Below are 19,581 nucleotides of genomic sequence, written 5' to 3'. Positions count from 1 at the left end.
TCAGACAAAACATGTGACTTCCAATCACACGTGTGATTGGACGGTGATGTTGTACTGAATAAAACTGCAGCAGTTCTTCTTCATCCCACACTGCAGAAACACAAAACCTTACCAAGAATGTTTGATGTACAGTAGTTTATAGTTGAAACATCAGTTCACTTGAACTAAGACAAAACTGACTTACAAGTAACTTTTAAGCAACATATAGGAGCTTGACTCAAGTCAATAATTATTGGATATTTTAAAAAGTAAGTTGGCCTTAAATTTTGTCTCGACAGAATTATTTAATCCCAAATATTCCATGTATTTTTTTTCTTGTGGGATTTTTCTGGCGGGGTAAACTTTGAGTCACACTCAGACATCTTCATTACGTTCTTTGACTCGAGACGGTTGAGGCTACCGCTAACTAGCTGCTAATATGCACTTGCTAACCTTTTCATAATGGGGCCATTATAGCTAGATAAAAAGGACTACATTTCTACAAAAAAAACTCAGAAATCTTGAGATTTATCTCAGAAATTCTCTAGACAAAATAAGGAAATTTGAGTTTGAAAGTCAAAAAAATTGCTTGAAAAAAGTCAGACTTTGAAACTCAGAAATGTCCTTATTTTTCTAGAAAATTTCTGAAATCTCAAAATTTCTGAGTCTTTTTAGAGGAAATTTACTAAAAATGTTTTTCTATCTACAATAGCCCTAATATGCCGTCCTACATTTTTACTTTTATCATGAGTTTCTAAAAATGAATCTCCAGTTGGCTGGACGACATTCGAACTTTTCAGTGGAGATGCAGGTTTTAAATTTCCGTCATAAGGGTTTTTAAAAAGTCTTACATTTGCGTTGGTGAAAGCTTCAGAACCCCTGATCTTTCCTTGTTTCTCCTGTAAAATCTGCCGGGTTCTGGTTCTGGTTCTGGTTCCAGGTGAGATGAGGAGGCTTTGATCAGAGCTACAGGAAGAGTTAAAAATAAAGATGTAGAGCAGATGCTGCTCTGGATTTGGGCTCCAGCTGCTTGGAGGTCGAGGTGATTGATGTGTGAAGCTGCTGCTGCTGGTCTGGAGGTTTCGCTGGTTTTTCTCGTTTCCCTGCCGTTTTGTGACGCTGCAAGTGACTGCAGATGCTCGTCATCACTCTCGGTCATGTGATGCAACACTTGGCAAGGTGATGCTGCCATCTGGTTACTACGGAAACCGTTGTATAGCTGCTACTCCGGGGCATGACTCAGCAGTTTGATGAAGAGATTAAAGGAGACTTAAAGGTGATGATGGAGGATTACAGGACGAGTTCAGAGGTTTCACCCTTTCTGTTCAAAACCAAAACATTACAAAGAAATATTCTCTACTTTTGTTGTTTTAGTCAACCTCATGCTCAGGTTGCTGATTCAAATACTGGAATAGAAACCTTCATCATCTGGACCCTCAGCAGAAACCAAATCGTAGTTTTGATCCGTTAGTCCTGTTTTATACAAAACAGCCTGCAGTTACTCTGCATCGCCACAAGGTGTCACCATATAGATGAGCATGTCGGCTTCCTCCAGCCCTGCCGCCCTGTGGCTGCCTCTGATTGGCCGGGCAGGCTGTTTGTCACATTAAATCCCTCCAATCAGATGCTAAGCTGGATGTTATTGTAAATGATTTCAAATACATTCAAGACATTTGCATTTGTGTCAGAGGGGAAATCTTTTAGATGTTTAAAACCAAGCTAAACAAAATGTATATATATGAAATACGTTCCAAGCTTCATTATTAAGGAATACATTTATGAAAACCACACAATTTCTATAAGATTACAAATATTTTATTATTTTATGCCTCTCAAATGTTATTAAAAATTACTTTTTTTCAACATTATAGGATAAAGATTTTACTGTCAAACATAAATGATTTAACCAATCCAGTCTGGTACCTGTGGAGCTGGAAATTTGAAAAAATATAAAAATGTTTACATTTATAGAGCATAAATAACAAGTTTATCACTTTCTGTGCTCATATTGGAGTCAGTCAGATCTCAATCAGTTTGATCACTTGGTTCTTTTTTAGCAGAACCATGAAGATCTTCAGGTTTCTCAGCTGCAAGTGTGCAATTACTATCAATGTTGGACACACAAGAAAAATATGTTTGGAAAGCCAAGCAGAGAGACCTTGAAGTAGGGGATAAGATCCTGCAGCCATGTTGCTTTAAATGAAGTAATAATATTCAGACTGGAGTCTTTTGGAGTTCATCCGGTCTGTTTGCCATAGATCTCCATATCATCTGTTCTGATGGATGGAAGAGATGGCTTAATCTTCCTCCTCCTCGCTCTGCATCCTCATTCTCAGCTCCTCTGGGATTTGGTGTTGTAGATCAGGTGTTATTTGATGTTTTGACATGCTAATCAGCTGCTCCCAGTTGTAAAAAACAAAAACCTTCTTTCCCTGCCCTACATCCAGTCTCTACACATCTTTACTCAGCACAGGATAACATCATGTAGCTGATGGTGGATGGGAACCGTACAGAGGATTAAAGCTGGCGTGTGTGAGGGTGGAGTCCGGCCTCAGGCCATTTTAGATGGATTATATGGCCGTAAATCCTGGAATAATTCAGATACTGGTTTATTGTTTGAAACTATCAAAATATTGTGTTCAAACACTAAGCTGACTCCAGTTTTCAAGCGCAAAACCCTAATTATGCAGTTTTACTTCCTCTGGTAAAAGGCTGAAACGATTAATCAGTTATTGAAATAATCTTCAACTACTTTAGCAATTGATTAATTGTCAACTGTAGAATACAGGCTTAAAAGAGGCTACTTACTAAAAGAACAATACACTTAGAGCAGTAATTAAGCTAAAACTGTACAAAAAAATATATGCATTTTGCATTTAAGATTTTAAAAAACTCAAACGCTAAAGGAATGCTCTTATTACATTTTAGGGAAAATGTTTTTATTTTATTTTAGTGGAATCAAATTAAATGCTTTTTTGCATATTTTAATGTATTTCTAATGTAGCATAAAAAGGCTTACGTGGTTCAATAAAAAATCTGCAGAATATGCAAAATTTTAATGTGATTAGTTGATTAATTGTAATTTCAGTGCATAATCAATTATTAATTTTTAGTTGCAGCTCTACTCTTGTGTTTCTAAAAGCAGATTAATGTAGATGCTTCATGCCAAACCGCTCCAGAACTGCACATTGCTATAATTGTGCATTAATTGATTGAAACATTTATCCTCAGTTTGCCGTTTTCCCTCTGTCGTTCGGGGAAGCTTTTGGGTCAAGTGTGTGTTTGTAGCACAGAAAGCTGTTCCCTAACAGCTGAGAGAGAGAGAGGGAGAGAGAAAGAGAGAGAGGGGCGAGTGATGAGGAAGCGGATTGGTGGAGGAGGAGAGCCAGAGGATGGGAGGGGTGGGCTGGTGAGAGATCGAGCAGAGGAGAGAGTGAAGCTGCAGCAGCCAGCAGATAAAAGCTTTTTCTCTCCTTCTGCCGGCGTCTGCGAGCCGCGGATAAAACAGAGCCGTGCAGCCGGCAGAGGGAGCGGCGAATCCGGTCCGCCTGCCGCCGGATCACCAGGCCTCAAACCACAAACAGGGACAGATCTGAGCTGATCGGAGGGACCGCTCAACAACGCAGGAACACTCGGTGCCGTTCCAACCTCCAGCGTATCAATCGGATCGGCTTCTCTGAATGTTTCGTTTCAGCCGGAGACGCCTCCCGTCTTTGTTTCTGGGAGGACGCAATGTTTTAGGCTCCTCTGCGGTTCTACGTGATGCTCTGGACTATCCTTCACCAGACTCTGAATCTTCTTGGCTCTGCTCCAGATTCGCTGCACATCTACACAAGAAGAAGCTAACTGATGACCAGAACTGCTTTCTGTTTCGACTTCCCAGCCTCGGAGTCCAGAGGCCTGCTCCTAATTAGGAGAAAACAGACTTGAGTTATTAAGGGGTTTGTGGACGTGTTTTCGACATACTGATCCTCATCCTGCAAACTGTGTGGTTTTCCAGCTGTTGCATCGTCGCACTGCACCACCTGATGAGGAGACGGGGCTCCTGAGTTCCCAAGGGCTCATGGCAAAATGACAACTTTAAACCTCAGGGAATGAGATGGAGTGGAAAGGTCCCAGCTTTTCAGAACTGCAAAGTCATATTCAGACTTTTAATTGCCACCACACTGAGGATAAAAAGACATGTCAGAGGAGCCAAATCATCACAGGAGAAACCTCCTTAACGGTCCGGATTAGACGTGAGGAGCGGTGGAAATCAGACTGAGTCTTTAGTAAGCTGTCAGAGTATTGGCTGGACTTCCTGCAATCTGTTGCAGCATTGGCTGATGGCTCCCTCTGTCACACACATCCAGACTGCAGGACGGGCAGCAGGAATACCATGGGAAGACTCAGATATACTGATCTCTCTTCTTCTCTGCTGCATTAACATTACCACAGCGTGGTCTGTGGATCATTAATTCATGAGCTTAGATAGAGCTCTTGGATCCCTTCATTCTGGTTCTGTTGATCGGAATGAAACGGGAGCAGATCAGAAGGTTTTTCTCACCTTGGGATATAGCTGTCTTCAATTTTCCTGGGACTTTTAATGATTGATGGAAGATGAGACTAGAAAACAAGTTGACATTCGTTTCTTTGGCTTGAAGGCTGGAGAATCCCAGATGGGATGAAAGCAACTCTGATCTGTTGCCTTAGGCTAGCTACCAATAAATCTGAGTCCTAAGCTGGACTGGGCTGATTTCCACCTGTATCCTTTCACCGGACAAATGGACTGGAGAATATTCTTCCTGGATTGTTATTTTGGAAGGTAGCATAGTAAAAACCATCCTCTCGTTCTACGCTTTGCTTCATTCAGAGGGTCTGGGCTCTCGGCTATTGAGCGACAGTTGCTTCCTCGAGGTGTGGACTGTGCCAGTTCAACGCAGTGAAGCTTACCAAGAAGTGCCGAGCAGAACGAGATGGCTGTTAATGGTGATTCAATATTTGGAAGCGTGACCAACATTCACTTCCCTCGCTGCCATTGCTAAAACTACAAACGGTGCAGAAAATCATTCACAAGTCCTTCTGTTCGCTGACTGGCCCGGTTGAGTCCAACTCAGTGGGAGAAAACCTGGAGATTTTAATTGTGAGGATTAGCGCAGGAAGGCAATGGCCAAACCTTAGAGGTTGATCTTTTAGCTTCCTGTTTCGCTGCCTTCATTCTCCCCTGGGGCATCACCGGAGACATGGGGAATTCAATGGGTTGCGTTCGGCCTCTTCGGGAAGGCGATCCGGACGGCGCACCGACCCTGACACCAAAGAAACGTCTTCGCTTCAGACGTAAGCAAAAAGGCAATAAGAACCAGAGGGCTGGGGAGGAGAAACGGACCCGGGTCCATGAGTCCGACGAGGTCGACCAGGTGAAGGAGAAAAATCCTGAAGGTGTGGAGAGTAGCAGAACAGTGCCTGAATCCCATTTAAGTCATTCCAGAACCGATCCACACAGCAATACTCTGTCTCCCAGCTCTATGGGTGGACTGTTGAGCAGCCGAATACTCGAAGCGACTCCCAAGCCCAGTCCAGCCTGGAGAGGAGTCTTCTGCCTTCCTGGGGAGGAAGACACGGTCAGCGCCATCATCGACGTCTCCAGCATCCCGAGCCAAACCACAGCCACCACCCCGGTCAACATGGCGCCGGCCCTGGGCAGTACCACTCCAGGAGGAGGCAGGGTCTGCCGGGTTAGGGAGAAAGTTCAAGGCATTCTGGAAAAACCTTGGATACACAAAAGGGAAGAGGAGAAGGAGAAAGTGAGTAAGGATGGAGGGGGAAACAGGCCAAAGGCAGCAGTAAAGGAGCATAAAGGTGTAGTCCACATCCGAGAGGTGGATGGGAAGCTCTGCGTGGTGCGGACGGTCTACCCCAGTGATCTGGGCTCCCCGCTGCGGAAGGACAACGAGGTGGATGTTCATAAAGAACCTCCGGCACCGTCGCCCGTCACAGGAAACATCCTGAAAGTTAAGCTGGTAGAACCAGCAGGTGATTCCTCGACATCTTCCGGCCATTTGCACATCCAGGACACCATGAAAGCTTCGTCTCTTTTCGAGTCGGGCTACTCCAGCGATCTTCCTCTGACATCTCCGGAAACGGCAGGTACCACTCCCAGTCAAACGGACTGGGGAGGCCTGACCAGCAGCTCGTCTGAGAAACTGGACTCTACCCTGGAGAGTCCGCTGGTGCCGCAGAAACAGGCGGCTTCGAAGCACCTGCCGCAGGTTTGTACAAAGGTAACCGAATCAAACCGTGCAACGTTTCTAGAACTAACATCTTGGGTCAAATGCTAAACCTGAATTTGATAGAAAACTACCGATCAGGAAACTCCTGCCTATTCATGGGTTAGTTTTGTGGATTTGCCTATTACCACAGTGTCTTTTTTGTAGGTCATTTGAGATCAAATTTACTTTTGGAAGCTGAAATAATGAGGCGCAATGCTACTTCACATGCTATTGGCTGACATGTGTAAAGCAGCCAATCCTACACCGCCATTCATTTTCCTTGATGCTGATTGGCTGCAGCGCCAAAAGATACTGGAAGTTAGCTTCTGCTGTAGTGCTAAGACACTTTCCACAGAGCGTTTTAATGTTTCTTAAGGTAGATTTGGTATTCAAACTATTAAAATAGGCATGTTTAGAGGGGAACTCAAATATTTTGCCTTTTGTGGGCATCTGTGGTCCCTACCTACTACTGAAGATCTGCTGTGAAACCTATAGCTTTATTTAATATAGATTTTGCTTTTTTGCAGTGAAGCTTGTTCTGTTGCTGATAAATTATCCAACCTTGAATAAAAAACCTTGCAAAGAAGTGTTTTTTGTCTCATATCAAGTGTACCAAGATATTTGCACTAAAATTTGGACCTAAAATACTTGGTGAGATTTTGTGTTTTTGCAGTGAATAACTTAAATAGTTGGATTAGTCAGCATAAAAACAATATTTAGAAATAGCTTCAGTGTTTCTCCTTTCCTGTTTTGATTCTCTGAATCCGACCACAGATATTTATTCCCAGGAAAGAGGAATAATTTAGTTCCTGGACCTTATTCTCCAAACCGCTGGTCTCTGGTGTTTGGAGGAGCTTTTACAGCTCTTTTTGTTAGTCTCTGGTTTGTTTTCGTGGTTTCACCGTCGTCATGTGTGCAGCCTGTTGCAGCAATGGTCATGTCAGTTTTCAGCTCTTATCGGATTTTGAGGACATTCATCCTCTGTCAGTTCTTTCCGCCTTTGTTCTTGTGGCCTAATCAACACGGCCCAGGCCAGTCCCTCCATCCTCCTTTTTCCCTTCGTCTCCACACACACACACACAGACGCACCCACACACACACAGCTGACGTATGTAAGAGTGTGAGAGGCAGAGAGGACGGTTGAGTGTTTTAGAGAAAGGTCAGTGGCTGTAATGACGGGGTTTACTTTCTCCTGTAAGTTGAAACTAATCGTTTACTACAAATTTAAACTGACTGGTGGAAAAGGTCACTTACAGTAGAAGTTAACAGTATAAAGTAGTGGTGGAATTCGGTTAAAATTGAGTTAATCTCAGGGTCTGCCATTAATTAATCAAATTAATTGCATTTTAATTGACATAATAAGCAGCATTTTCTGTTACAAACCCCTTTTTGCTGCTAAATTTATCAATAAAATGCTATTTTAGGCTTGAACAGCTTTTAGCACAACTTGAACACACCTAGTCTTTTCCTTGTTTTTGCTGCGTCACATAAGATAATTTTTTGAAGCAGAAATGGCTCGAGAAGCAGCTTTATCATTTATTTTTATTTTTGGATAGCAACATTTACATTTCTGACAGTAAATTAAATAAATACAGACTTTTATTGTTGTAAAACTACTTCCACAAACTATTTTAATAAAACTTTATCTGCGTGTTGCAACAGATAGTTTTTATCAGACATTTGTTTTGCTTATAATTGAATGTAATCTTAAATCTGACCTCAAACATCACTTGATGTGGCAACTATAGGTTTGGATTTTGGTCTCTAAAGTTGAATTCAGTTATCAAAACCTGCAGATTAATGGATTGTGCATTAATTGCGACTTTAGCTGCTAATAAGTGCTTCAGAGTGATGGACTTATTTCTGCATGCAGGTGTTGAACTTCACATCTTCTGTGTTTCTGCTGCGTGCGTTCAGCAGCGCTGCTCTCTCTTGTCCCTCCTGCTCTGCATTTTTTGGCCGTTGCCGCAGTCTCCCGGCATTCTCCGGACATTTCCCAGCTCCGTGTGAGCGGCAGGGAGGGAGGGCGGTCTGACAGGAGGCGACTGATGATAGCAGCAGCAGCAGCAGCCAAGCGCTGACGGTCACTGCCCCTGCATCACTAACGGTCCCAAACAGGCAGGATTCAGAGGAAAAGCCTCCATGCTAGCCTCCCTGGAAGCTGTGTTTAATCGTCTGGGGAAGGAAAAACTTTGATTTCATTTGGCTGAAGTGGCTCAAGTTTGTTTATGTTTTAGGCAGAAGTTTTTCCTCTACTAGAAAAGCACATTTTAAAATGTCAACTAACTACAACAACTGTCTTTGAACCACACAAGCAGCGCTAGAAAGCAGGAATTAAACATGTTAGGATCAAAGTTCTTTGTTTTTTTTAATGGTATTACAGAGATCGTTTGTGGAAAATAATCACAGATGAAGGAGGAAATGCTTTCTAAGGGTGCACTGACGTTTTAAAGAAGGAGTTTAATGTAAAAAGTGTCAGAGCAGGAGTTTCTTAATCTGTCAAATTGTGACATTAAATTTTTTAAGTCATATTTGATGTACACGGAAACTGAAGGTGACACAGTTACTGGAATGTGTTATAAAATACTGGGGAAATACATGATACCGCCCCTTTAAACTCTTAGCACCAGGTTAGCCCTTGAACTGTTCGGTGGTGGTAGAATGTACTAACTGCCAGGACTGCTCCACTTAGAAAAACTTAACTTTCATTGATTACTCTGACTCTGATTATACTGACTGCTCAGGCCTATCTCACAGAACCCCACTTGAAGGAAAGTTGAAGTTTTCATCATTGGAAACAAAAGAAAAATGTCTTAAAAGTGTCTTTTAATCTTAGGCAGTTAGATGTTCTCTGTGTTTTATTTTTTAAATAATATTTTGTGATTTCTTTAACTAGGACAAAATGTTTCCTTCAAACTTTGTTTGTTGATCATCCTCTGAAACAGGAGATGATGATGATGATGAAGGAAGGTGATAAAAATAGATAAATGGAGGCTGGGCAGGGAAGAGGAGGGAAATGATGCTGCAGTGAATACGTTTATTTAATTATACATGAGTAATTATCTCGTTATTCTTATTAATAGTGAGAGACATCGAGGCGAGGGGAAACATCAGGTTCGGTCAAAGAGAATTGTGTTACGTTGTTTCCATAGCAACTTCATTTCCAGCTGCTGTGGGATTTTACCGTCTGTTTTCTCATTTTTACCTCTGCCTCTGCCTCTGCGCTCTGTTCCCCTCCAGATCTCGGAGATCTACGTCTGCGGCGAGTCCGCTGACCTCACAGCCAAAGAGAAGCTGCTGCTATGGAGCCAGCAGGCCACCGAGGGCTACCCCGGCCTCCGCTGCACCAACTTCAGCTCGGCGTGGAGCAACGGCCGCATGTTCAACGCGCTGCTGCACAGATACAGGTCCGGGCCGCTGCAGGCGGAGCGGCGCTGCGTTTTAGGCAGACGGGCACCAACATGCTGCATCTGTGTTTGATTTTGCAGGCCGGACCTCATCAACATGGAGGCCGTGACCCGGCAAAGCAACCGGGAGAACCTGGAGCAGGCCTTCGAGATCGCCGAGTCGCTGGGCGTGACCAGGCTGCTGGACGCCGAGGGTGAGGCTGCGGATCGGAACCGCTCTTCTCTTAACATCACACATCTTCCCTCAAAAGCAGCCAGACTTACTGGAGATAATCTGAAGTGATCTTAGTTAATTTTCTCTGAGAAAGTCTTTTATTGCTGTTTTTATGCCATTTATTGAGGAAACCTGCTTTTATTTTCCTTTCCTTACTGAATCATTGGGGATAAAACTTTAAAAAAAAGTTCAGGATGAATGGATGGGTTTTAGCGACGCTGCGTTTCCATTGCAAATATGTTGAGAAAACACATTTTTGCAATTGAAGTGTTTCCGTTAATAAGAAACTAAATTAAAATCCCAGGTTAATAAGTTTGTCCAGGAGAAAAGTAATTAAAAAACACGCTTAATCATCCGAGCACTTCCTGTCGTCGTCTTCGTCTTTTCCGCAAGTAGTAACATTCGGTTGTTGATTATGTGACTCGTGATTTTGTGAAATAAAATACAGATACAACTCCTTTATTAAAAAGGAAAATAAAAAATGTACTACCTAAAATGCAACAGCAGCATTTCTTTAGCCTGATCATTTGTAGTGGAGGATTCATCTGCAGCCAGATGGATTTGAAAAGCTCTGCCTGATTTATCAACACATTGCAGGTTTGATCTGTTTTATGTTTCTCCTCTCTGATTTCCTCAGATGTCGACGTTCCGTCTCCAGACGAGAAGTCCGTCATCACTTACGTCTCCTCGATTTACGACGCTTTCCCTAAAATCCCAGAGGGAGGAGAAGGCATCGCCGCACAGGTGTGACCCGATTGCTGCTTATTTCCATCTTAAAGATGATTCAGATTTTTTTCTGCTGTCCTTTAGCAGTGAAAGTTTCCTTCCTTTTCCCCTGAACTGTTTCCTCTGGTCATCAGGAAGTGGACCAGCGCTGGTCGGAGTACCAGTCCAGGTTCTCGTCTCTGGTCCAGTGGACCCGCCAGCATACGGGCCTCATGGCCAAGAAGAACTTCCCACAGAACCCAGTAGAACTCAAGGTGAGCATCATTTTTATTTTATTTTAAAGCACTTTAACACCAAACATTGTCCAAATTAATACCTAAATGATTTCTGTTAACTGCTTTGGTGTAACAAAAACTAGAGCTGGACGATTAACTGATTTGATCAAATATTAAGGTAATTAATGATTAATTGATTTAATTGAATATTAAGTTAGTTGATAATTAATTTTATCTAATGTGGATCATTAATTAATTTTATTGAATGTTAAGTTTATGATTAATTGACGTTATTGATTAATCAAATTTCAGTAATGTCATCATGCCCAGGGTGGCCATCTTGTTTGAAAACCTTGTTTTAAAGTTTCTTTTTCTCTGGACCTGAAATTCAAGTCAACTGAACGACAAAATATTAGGGTCAGACTAAGATTTATTTTTAATAAAAATAAAATAATGTTACAAGAATACAGTCAAAATAATATGAGAATAAAGTTACAATGTTAGCAGAATGAAGTAGTAATTTATTGACAAATAATTATACAAGCTTTTTTGTCATTAAATTGCTTTTTCTTGCCATTTTATGATGCTCTTATGGTAAAATTGTGTCTTTATTCTGCTAATATTATGACTATATTCTCGTAGTTGAGCATAAATTATTGTAGCCTGAAGTAAAAGCCACATTTTGAAAATGTTTTCTGCCATTTGTAATTTAAAGCAGAAAAAAAACCTGCAACCTGCTGACATATTTATTATAAATGAGGCGTGCATGAAGTCATTGAAGCCTGTTTGTTTGTGACGCTCCGTCACAGACTGTAAAGGTGACTGGCTTTGAGTCGCGGCGTCCATTTACACTCCGTTCCTCCTGCAGGCACTTTATAACGAGTACATCCATTTCAAAGAGACGGAGATCCCCAGCAAGGAGACGGAGAAGTCTCACATCGAGCATCTCTACAAGCTGCTGGAGGTGAGCGCCGTGTGCAGGACGCCGCATTGGCTCCCGGAGCAAACCCTGCAGAACTCAAACACATGACGGGTGGCGAATAAAAGCTCCCCCTGTGTCCCGCTCAGCTGATTCTACCGCCGAGCGAGACTTATGATGCGTTTCCCGTTCCCAGGTCTGGATCGAGTTCGGCCGGATTAAGCTTCCTCCGGGCCTCCATCCCAACGATCTGGAGGAGGAGTGGGGCAAGCTGATCCTGGAGATGCTGGAGCGGGAGAAGGCCCTGAGGCCGGCCGTGGAGAGGTGCAGAAACACAGACGGACTCTTTGTCGCTGAGGTTTGATTTCGCAGGAGTTCCTACTGAACCTGTGTGCTTTCAGAGTGGAGCTGCTGCTGCAGCGAGCCAATAAGATCCAGAACACGGCCGTGGACTGTGAGGAGAAACTCACCCTGGCCAAGAACACGCTGCAGGCCGTGAGTTCGCCTGCGTTTGTTATTTCACAGGTTTTATGGCTCCCAGCTGGATGTCAGGTAAACACAGTGGAGCTGCTTTACGGCGCCTCGACCCATCTGGAGCATCAAATATTTACTCACCGCTTTCCTGCTTTCCGCAAATATTCCACGTTTATCCTGGGAGCGGAAACACTCTTAATAATTATTGCTTCCTATTTGTTTTACAGCAGAAAGCAGATTAAAAAAAAATAAATAATATTAGCAATAAACCATTGATACCACTTTGATCATTTTAGTTTAACTAGAAAAAAAGTAAAAAGAATAATCAATGAAAGAAAATGTGAATGAAAAAGAGCTACTTTTTCTGATAATTCTGATGGCATCTGGCAGGAGTTTGCTGCAGAAGGGAAGGAACTGAAGCGTCTGTCATCTGGTTTCAGGACGCGTCCCGAGCCGAGAGCGGCGAGGCGGTGCAGTGCGAGAGAGAAATGGCGTGTTACCTGCAGGACTGCGAGGCGCTGATCCGGCAGATCGAGCAGGATCTGAAAATCCTGCGAGAGGAAAAGTACTACCAGGTGGACCAGCTGGCCTTCAGGTGAGAATACGAGTAAAACGGACCAGAGAACGTTCAGCTAATTCTGTTAGCAAGTCTTAGGAGGAAAACAACTCAAGTCTAGGTTAGAAAACTGCTGACTGAAACACTTTGGTTCAAAAAAGTCTCATCAGTCCAACTTTCTGCCTTCGTTCACATGAAGCATGAAATATTAAGAAAAAATGTGCGTCACACGACATTCAGACCTGAACCTTCAAAGACGCATAAAGACGGTTATAAAGTCGGCCTTCTATCACCTGAAGAACATTTCCAGGGTTAAATGTTCCCTGTATTTATTCATTCATGTTGAAATGCCTAGAATCTCTCAAGCTTTGCTATATAAACGGCAATGCATTAATCTGAAACATTTAATGCATTTAATGCATTATTAATGCATTATAATACACAGATTAATCAAACTAAAATGGAGAGTTTCCTAGTTCACACCAGTTTTTACTGACTGTGTAAGTAAAAGGAAACTTGACTGGTTTGAATCCCTTTTTTCAGATTTTAAATCCAGTTTGATTGAATTTACGAGTAAATATTATGGAGAAGTTTTTACCTGATTTCATGTCGACTCATCCTGCACGGTAAATTAATTCTGCCTCCTTCATAACACCATTTGACCTTTTCGTGACCTTTCCCGGAGACGTGAAATTCAGAGAAAAACACCCAACAGACCGTTGGGCGGAGTCAAATCAGGCTCAAAACTTCAGAGCTTCTGTTTTTACAGGAAACACAGAAACATACGGGGGACAAATAACACTCCGCTCTCCATTAATACTGACTTTACTTCCTGATTCCTGCAGAGTTAACTGCCTTCAGGAGGAGCTGGTCTCGCTCCGGCTGCAGTGCTCCAGCGTCTACAGGAAGGGCCACTTCTCTCAGGCCCTGGGGCCCACCAGCACGGAGCCGCCCTGGCAGAGAGCCACAGACGGAGGCCTCTCTCTGGGTCAGACCCTGCTAGGCGCCGTGGGGGCCGCGGGGGCCGTTGGAGCCGCTCTCTTGCGGCGGCCGGTGGCGCGCTCCCAGCTGGTGGCCATGTCGTCATCAGAGGACGAAGGAAGCCTGAGGTTCATCTACGAGCTGCTGGGATGGGTGGAGGAGACGCAGGTCAGCCTCTACTGACCGAAACTTTCAAAAACACAGATTATTTCAGATTATTTTAAACATAACCAGGATCTGTGGGTCTCTTCCTGGTTGGATTGTGATTTTAGGTTCTTTACCTCCTACAAAACTCATGTTTTCTTCAGATAAATGGAGCTTTTCTTCACTTTTTCCATAAAGTTTTCTCTGTTGAGCAAGTTGCAGATTAAAAAAACATAAAACATTTTTTCTTTGTTGTATTTTCAGCTGTCTCATTTGGTTTTCACTGCAAAAACAGAAAAAGCATTTAAAACGTAGTCACATGGTTCAAATTGTGTCAAAGAAAATCCATTAAGCACCCCAGTTATTAATCAGCTTATAAAAATACTCGAGCATAAATACACTGAGCTTTTCACACGTTGATATTTGAAGTATTATTTTTAGCTGCATGCTTTGCTACAAATGACAAAACTTGTCATGCTGTTCTTGCATTTTACACAAAAAATGCTTTTTTTTAATTTGAAAATTAATTAAACTGTTTATTTGCATCTTTCAACATATTTCTAATATATAAAAAGGTTTGATTGGTTAAATTAAAAATCTGCACAATGTACCTTTTTTTTTTAATCTGATTAATTTTCAAAATAATTTTTAAATTAATCGTTAGCTGCAGCCCTGCTCTGGTTGCTATGGTGATTCCCTCCCATTAGAAAGAAACATAAAAACACTTAAATTCTTAAACAAACTCACTTTTTGCTAAATCTTGACTTTCTATAGAAAAACGTTTTGAGCTGTTGGCGACAAAACCTTCTCACGTCCGAATATGAAAACTTTTGTATTTTGTGTTTGAAATGTGACCTTTCACTTCCACAAAACGCCAAATTCTGCAGATCAACTCTGTCATTGTGTGTTTCAGGAGCTGCTGGAGGGAGCAGAATGGGGCGCAGACCTCCCCTCTGTGGAGAACAACCTGCAGGAGCACAACACCATCCACACGGCTGTGGAGGAGCTGCTGAGCAGCCTGCAGGAGGCGCGCAGCTACGAGGTGCACATGCAGCCCCACAGGACCAGCTTTTATTCTAGTAAACTTTACAGTTGATAACCAATATTGTGTTTGTCTCCATTTAGGCTAAAGTATCCCCGAACTACAAAGGCAGCTACTCAGAAACCCTGGCCAAACTGGAGCACCAGTACTGCAAGCTACTCGTGAGTGTTTCCCAGTTAATCCCATTAAAGCATGACAACAAATTCTCCATCTGCTCTATGCGCTTTCCATCTTTTCTTCCCTTTTTCTAGTGTTTCTGCAGTTCTGATGCATCTAAATGCTTTCAGCCATGCTGAAGTAGCTGCTTTGGAGTTTTAAATTTTCAGTTTTGTACATTTTAAAGCTTTACAACAAAAGCCCCTTTTTATCATGAATGTCTGGCTGACAAGTCACACCACAAAATCACAAGGTTTTACCAAGTATTTTTCTCTAGTTTCTGCTGAAATACCTTAGTACTCTTGAATTAAGACAAACCTGACTTTCAAGTAAATATAGGAGCTTGTTTGAAATCAGTAATTCCTTTTCATTTGTAGAAAAATTTTTTGTTTTATGTGAAATGCAAGACTAGGATTTAAAAAAAAAATCAATGTTAAGGAGTTACTTTAAACAAGTTCCTATTTTTACTTGCAAGTTAGTTTTTCTTATTTCAACCTTATTAAGATCTTTGCACTAGAAACTAGACAAAAATACTTTGTATTTAATCTTCGACTGGCTTTAAAATCTTCTGTTTCATCCCAGCTTGACCAAACAATGAGAGGAAGTGTTGTGTGTCTGATGGGGGTGTTTGTGTGGTTTCCATAGGAACATTCGTCATGCCGCCTGCAGAGCCTGGAGAGTTTGCACGCGTTCGTGTCCCGCTGCACCGAGGAGCTGATCTGGCTCAACGAGCGCGAGGAAGAGGAGATCTCCTTCGACTGGAGCGACGGCAACGCCAACATGAGCGCCAAGCGGGAGCTGTACGAGGTGAGGGACGGCGGCCGAAGTTCCCCACTGTAAACATAAACACACCCTGATGTTAACCTGCTGGTTCTGGTTCTGGTTGCAGGAGTTGAGGTTGGAATTGGCAGAGAAACAGGATATGATGCGTTCCATCCAGGAAACGGCTGGCCGGCTCTGTCAGGAAAACCATCCGGCCAAACAGACTGTGGAGGTAAACTTTACACATTTACCTCAGGTTGGTCTTTACTGCTGAATGGAAGTGGGCGGGGCTTCTGTGTCATTGAGCTGGAAGCTCCGCCCACCACATTCAGCAGCTATTGAGAAAATTCATTCTTCTCAATGTTTATTTGATAACGTCAGACTTTTAACAAAATGTTTGTGCTTTCACTCAGTCAAAGCTCCTGTGGAGGCTTTTACATTTTACAGCTTTAAAAATGTTTTAAAAAACTTATTGATCAAAAGAAATATGACTCCAGAAACTCTGCATGCAAATTAATACTTTCTGTCTTTGTTGTTCATTTTAAAGGCTATTTAAAATGAATGACATTTCTTTTGCTTTCATTTATTACTGAGGAATAAATCAAAATGTGAAGTTACAATTTCTATTATGTGATTCTAAAATAAATTGCATTAAAAATGAAAATAAAATGTAAGTAAAGAAATGTTTTCTGTGTTTCCAGGCCTACAGTGCAGCGCTGCAGACGCAGTGGCAGTGGGTGGAGCAGCTGTGTGTTTGTGTTGAGCAGCATCTCAAAGACAACACCGCCTACTTCCAGGTGAGCTTAAGGTTCTGTTTTCGTTACTGCAACGTTTAAAACGGGATAAAACCATTAGAGTTCTGATTGAACTGGTGTAAACTCAATAAAACTGGTTTAAATCAGATTAAACTAATTTAACTGGATAAAACCAGTTTAAACCAGATTAAACTAGTTTAACTGGATAAAACCAGATAGAACCAGTTTTACAGCCAGATAACACTGGTCAGAACCAGTTTGAACTGGATTTTTCTCCGCTGGTTGTTAATGTCTGGTGTCTGTGCGTTTTTCCTCCAGTTCATGAGCGACGCCAGGGACTGCGAGTCGTACCTGCGGCAGCTTCAGGAGACGATAAAGAGACAGTACACCTGCGACAAGAACAGCCGGCTGAGCAAACTGGAGGACCTGCTGCAGGACTCCATGGTAACCAGACATCCAATCAGAAAGCTTTAGCTCGGTCACTAGCCTGAATCAAGCCACGCCCACATCCGTCCATCTGTCCTTTCATTTTCTGAACAGTCTTTGCATTTTTCATTCTATTTTTATTCAGCTTACAGTCTGGACTTTGACTAGGCCATTCAGTCAGGTTGCAGTCTGGACTTTGACTATGCCATTGCAGCCTCTTGTTTCTTTTCTACCACCAGTGGGAGTTGTTTTGGTTTTCTCCTAACATGATGCTGCGATTCAGGTCCATCTGTCCATCGTCCCAGACGTTTTGTCCTTCATTCAGACGCTGCTCTGCAGACCTCAGTCCTGCTGCCTTCTTGATTTTAGATCCAGAAGGTTTTTTTCCTTCAACCCCTATGTATTAGTTTTTTCCTACTTTTCCTGTCAGGAATCGAACCGTTAACCTGCTAATTGAGGCCTATAGATCCTCAGCTGAAGGTCATGTTGGGGTTTGACCTTAAATCTTTTCTGTTTCCTGTTGATGGAGTTTCCAGCTCGATGTTTCTCCCGGGAGCCGTCGTACCTGTTCGCCTCAGAATGTCACGCCTCACTCTTTATATTCCAGAAATGCATCTGGTCCGTGTTGGTTCAGGTTCAAATCACCAGCTGACCTGCTGCTGTTCTCCTGACAGCGGCGCCTCGTCTCTCAGTGGGAAATTCATCTCAGAGGCGTAATGTAAAAACTCATCAGCAACGACCTGCTAGCTGCCTCCCTGTTGTTTCTCCATCATGAATCTTTAATGGCTCCCTTTTCTCTGGGCCAGATGATGATGAGGAGCTGCAGCTCCGGCTGTCAGGGCGGAGAGCCCTCCAGTTAAATCTTTAATGTTTATCGGCCGAGTTGGAAAGGTCCGCTCAGGTCCAGAGGCTTGGACAACGCTGGTCTTCCTGCTGGTTCTCCACATTCATACGCCTCTTTAAAGTTGCAGCTCAGTCCCTTCAATTATTAAGGCTAAAAAGTTTTCTTAGATAGCACTAGCGTCTCCATATCCATAAATTATAGCAAGACCTGCTATGATTTATGGATATGGAGACATTGGTGCTTTCTAAGCAGACAGGATGCAGATTTCAGTAAATGTATTACTGGATTAGTCAGCACCTGTTAGCCGCTATAGCTAGTGACTCACCTGAAGGCATCATGTCTACAGAACCAGACTGTTCCAGCGTTGTCAGCTGGTTTTACTGCTGTACAATGGCTGCTGGAAAAGACGAGAGTTTTGTTGTTGACTCACCAGAAGTCATTGCTGCATTCTTGTTGGTTGTGCAGGAGGCTCCACTTCTGCTTTTCAAAGATATATGCTGGTTTAATTGCACATCTGTTTGCAGTTATTTTTGAGTTGAGAAGCTTATTTGGGTTTAAAGTGACTAATTCTGAACTGAACAGACTAAAATCTGATTATCTATGAATAAGTAAAAAAATGTAATGAACATGTTTTGTTTAGACTTATGCTAACCTGCAATAGGTCACCAGTTGAGTTATGACCCTCTGCTGTTCCTGTAGGAGGAGAAGGAGCAGCTGATTGAGTACCGCAGTACGGTGGCCAGCCTGGTGGGTCGGGCCAAGACGGTGGTCCAGCTCCGGCCCCGCGGCGCGGAGAGCCCACTGGGTGGCGCCACACCCATCAGAGCCATCTGCGACTACAAACAGATCGAGGTACGGCAGCCGAGCTTCACCCGTTTCTCACCTCTGACCTTCCCCGGCGATCGCCTTCCCCTGGAAACGGCGCCATGTTTCCTTCTCAGTGCAGCGAAGGTTCGCTTGGAGAAATGTGGCGGAAATGTTTATCAGGAGAAAAATGTCTGGTCTAAACTCAAGCAGCTCAAAGAGTCGAGCATCAAAAAACCCTCAAGCAGTCTAAAGGAAGAGGATCAAAAAGATCTGACAAGATGGAGGAAATAAAGTGGTTGTTGTTCCATTCCAATGCTGTGCCAAAAATCCAAATAAATAACCAGACATTCTGCCAGCTGTGTTGTTAGTTATGTAATTATTTTCATATACTGTTTCTTCCTTGCAGTAAGAATTTGTAAACCTCCATTTTATTCATGTTGTCCCAAATTTATCTGGTAGATTTGAATTTTAAGACTCAAATTCACCAAATAAATTCTGAGAAAAGGTCAGAATTCTTATTTTTCCAGCTCCATCATTTAATCAGAAACCAGTCAGGATCCAGAAAGTTTCCTGTTGAAATGTAGGGTTCTATGTAGATGTTCAGAGGAGATGAAGGATCCGTCCTGCTGGTTCTGACGGACCGTTAGCTTGGCCGTCTTCAGAGTCCAAAAGCATATCAACTCTAAATGTGTCCCAAGCAGGACCCCGTAGTTTCTTCTCTGCAGCGCCCCCTGGAGTCCGGCTGCCATATTTAGCGGCAGGTTCTGCTGGGTCGGTGTATTTGAACACCGGAGCTTCCTGTTTGGGTTTGGGGTTCGGCTCAGTGTCACAGAGGCTCTGGAGAGTCGAGCACCACAGTAATCTTTCTCTGCTTCGCTTTCTTTTTTTCTCTCCACACCCCTCCTCTTCCTCCTCCTCCTCTTCCT

The 19,581-nt window shown here is 42.8% G+C and overlaps 1 protein-coding gene across 26 annotated transcripts in view; it reads left to right on the top strand.

Moving 5' to 3' along the window:
• macf1a (microtubule actin crosslinking factor 1a) overlaps positions 1-19,581 on the top strand; it is a 213,082-nt gene that overhangs the window by 87,790 nt on the left and 105,711 nt on the right. For 13 of the 26 annotated variants that reach the window (XM_081612962.1, XM_081612956.1, XM_081612954.1 and 10 more), the window contains 16 exons: positions 9,468-9,634; positions 9,716-9,828; positions 10,486-10,592; positions 10,709-10,828; positions 11,658-11,753; positions 11,905-12,032; positions 12,110-12,203; positions 12,623-12,777; positions 13,584-13,887; positions 14,777-14,905; positions 14,989-15,066; positions 15,707-15,868; positions 15,951-16,055; positions 16,525-16,620; positions 16,897-17,022; positions 18,548-18,700. In XM_081612962.1, the coding sequence (XP_081469088.1) occupies positions 9,468-9,634; positions 9,716-9,828; positions 10,486-10,592; positions 10,709-10,828; positions 11,658-11,753; positions 11,905-12,032; positions 12,110-12,203; positions 12,623-12,777; positions 13,584-13,887; positions 14,777-14,905; positions 14,989-15,066; positions 15,707-15,868; positions 15,951-16,055; positions 16,525-16,620; positions 16,897-17,022; positions 18,548-18,700 (2,133 nt within the window). Of the gene's footprint in view, positions 1-3,399; positions 6,228-9,467; positions 9,635-9,715; positions 9,829-10,485; positions 10,593-10,708; positions 10,829-11,657; positions 11,754-11,904; positions 12,033-12,109; positions 12,204-12,622; positions 12,778-13,583; positions 13,888-14,776; positions 14,906-14,988; positions 15,067-15,706; positions 15,869-15,950; positions 16,056-16,524; positions 16,621-16,896; positions 17,023-18,547; positions 18,701-19,581 lie in introns of those variants that run through there. The other 13 variants (XM_081612943.1, XM_081612955.1, XM_081612953.1 and 10 more) reach the window with 3 other exon arrangements.

Source organism: Poecilia reticulata, chromosome 11 (genome assembly GCF_904066995.2).
Source record: "Poecilia reticulata chromosome 11, P_reticulata-male-v2, whole genome shotgun sequence".
Taxonomy (NCBI): domain Eukaryota; kingdom Metazoa; phylum Chordata; class Actinopteri; order Cyprinodontiformes; family Poeciliidae; genus Poecilia; species Poecilia reticulata.
This window is presented reverse-complemented; position numbering and strand designations above follow the sequence as displayed.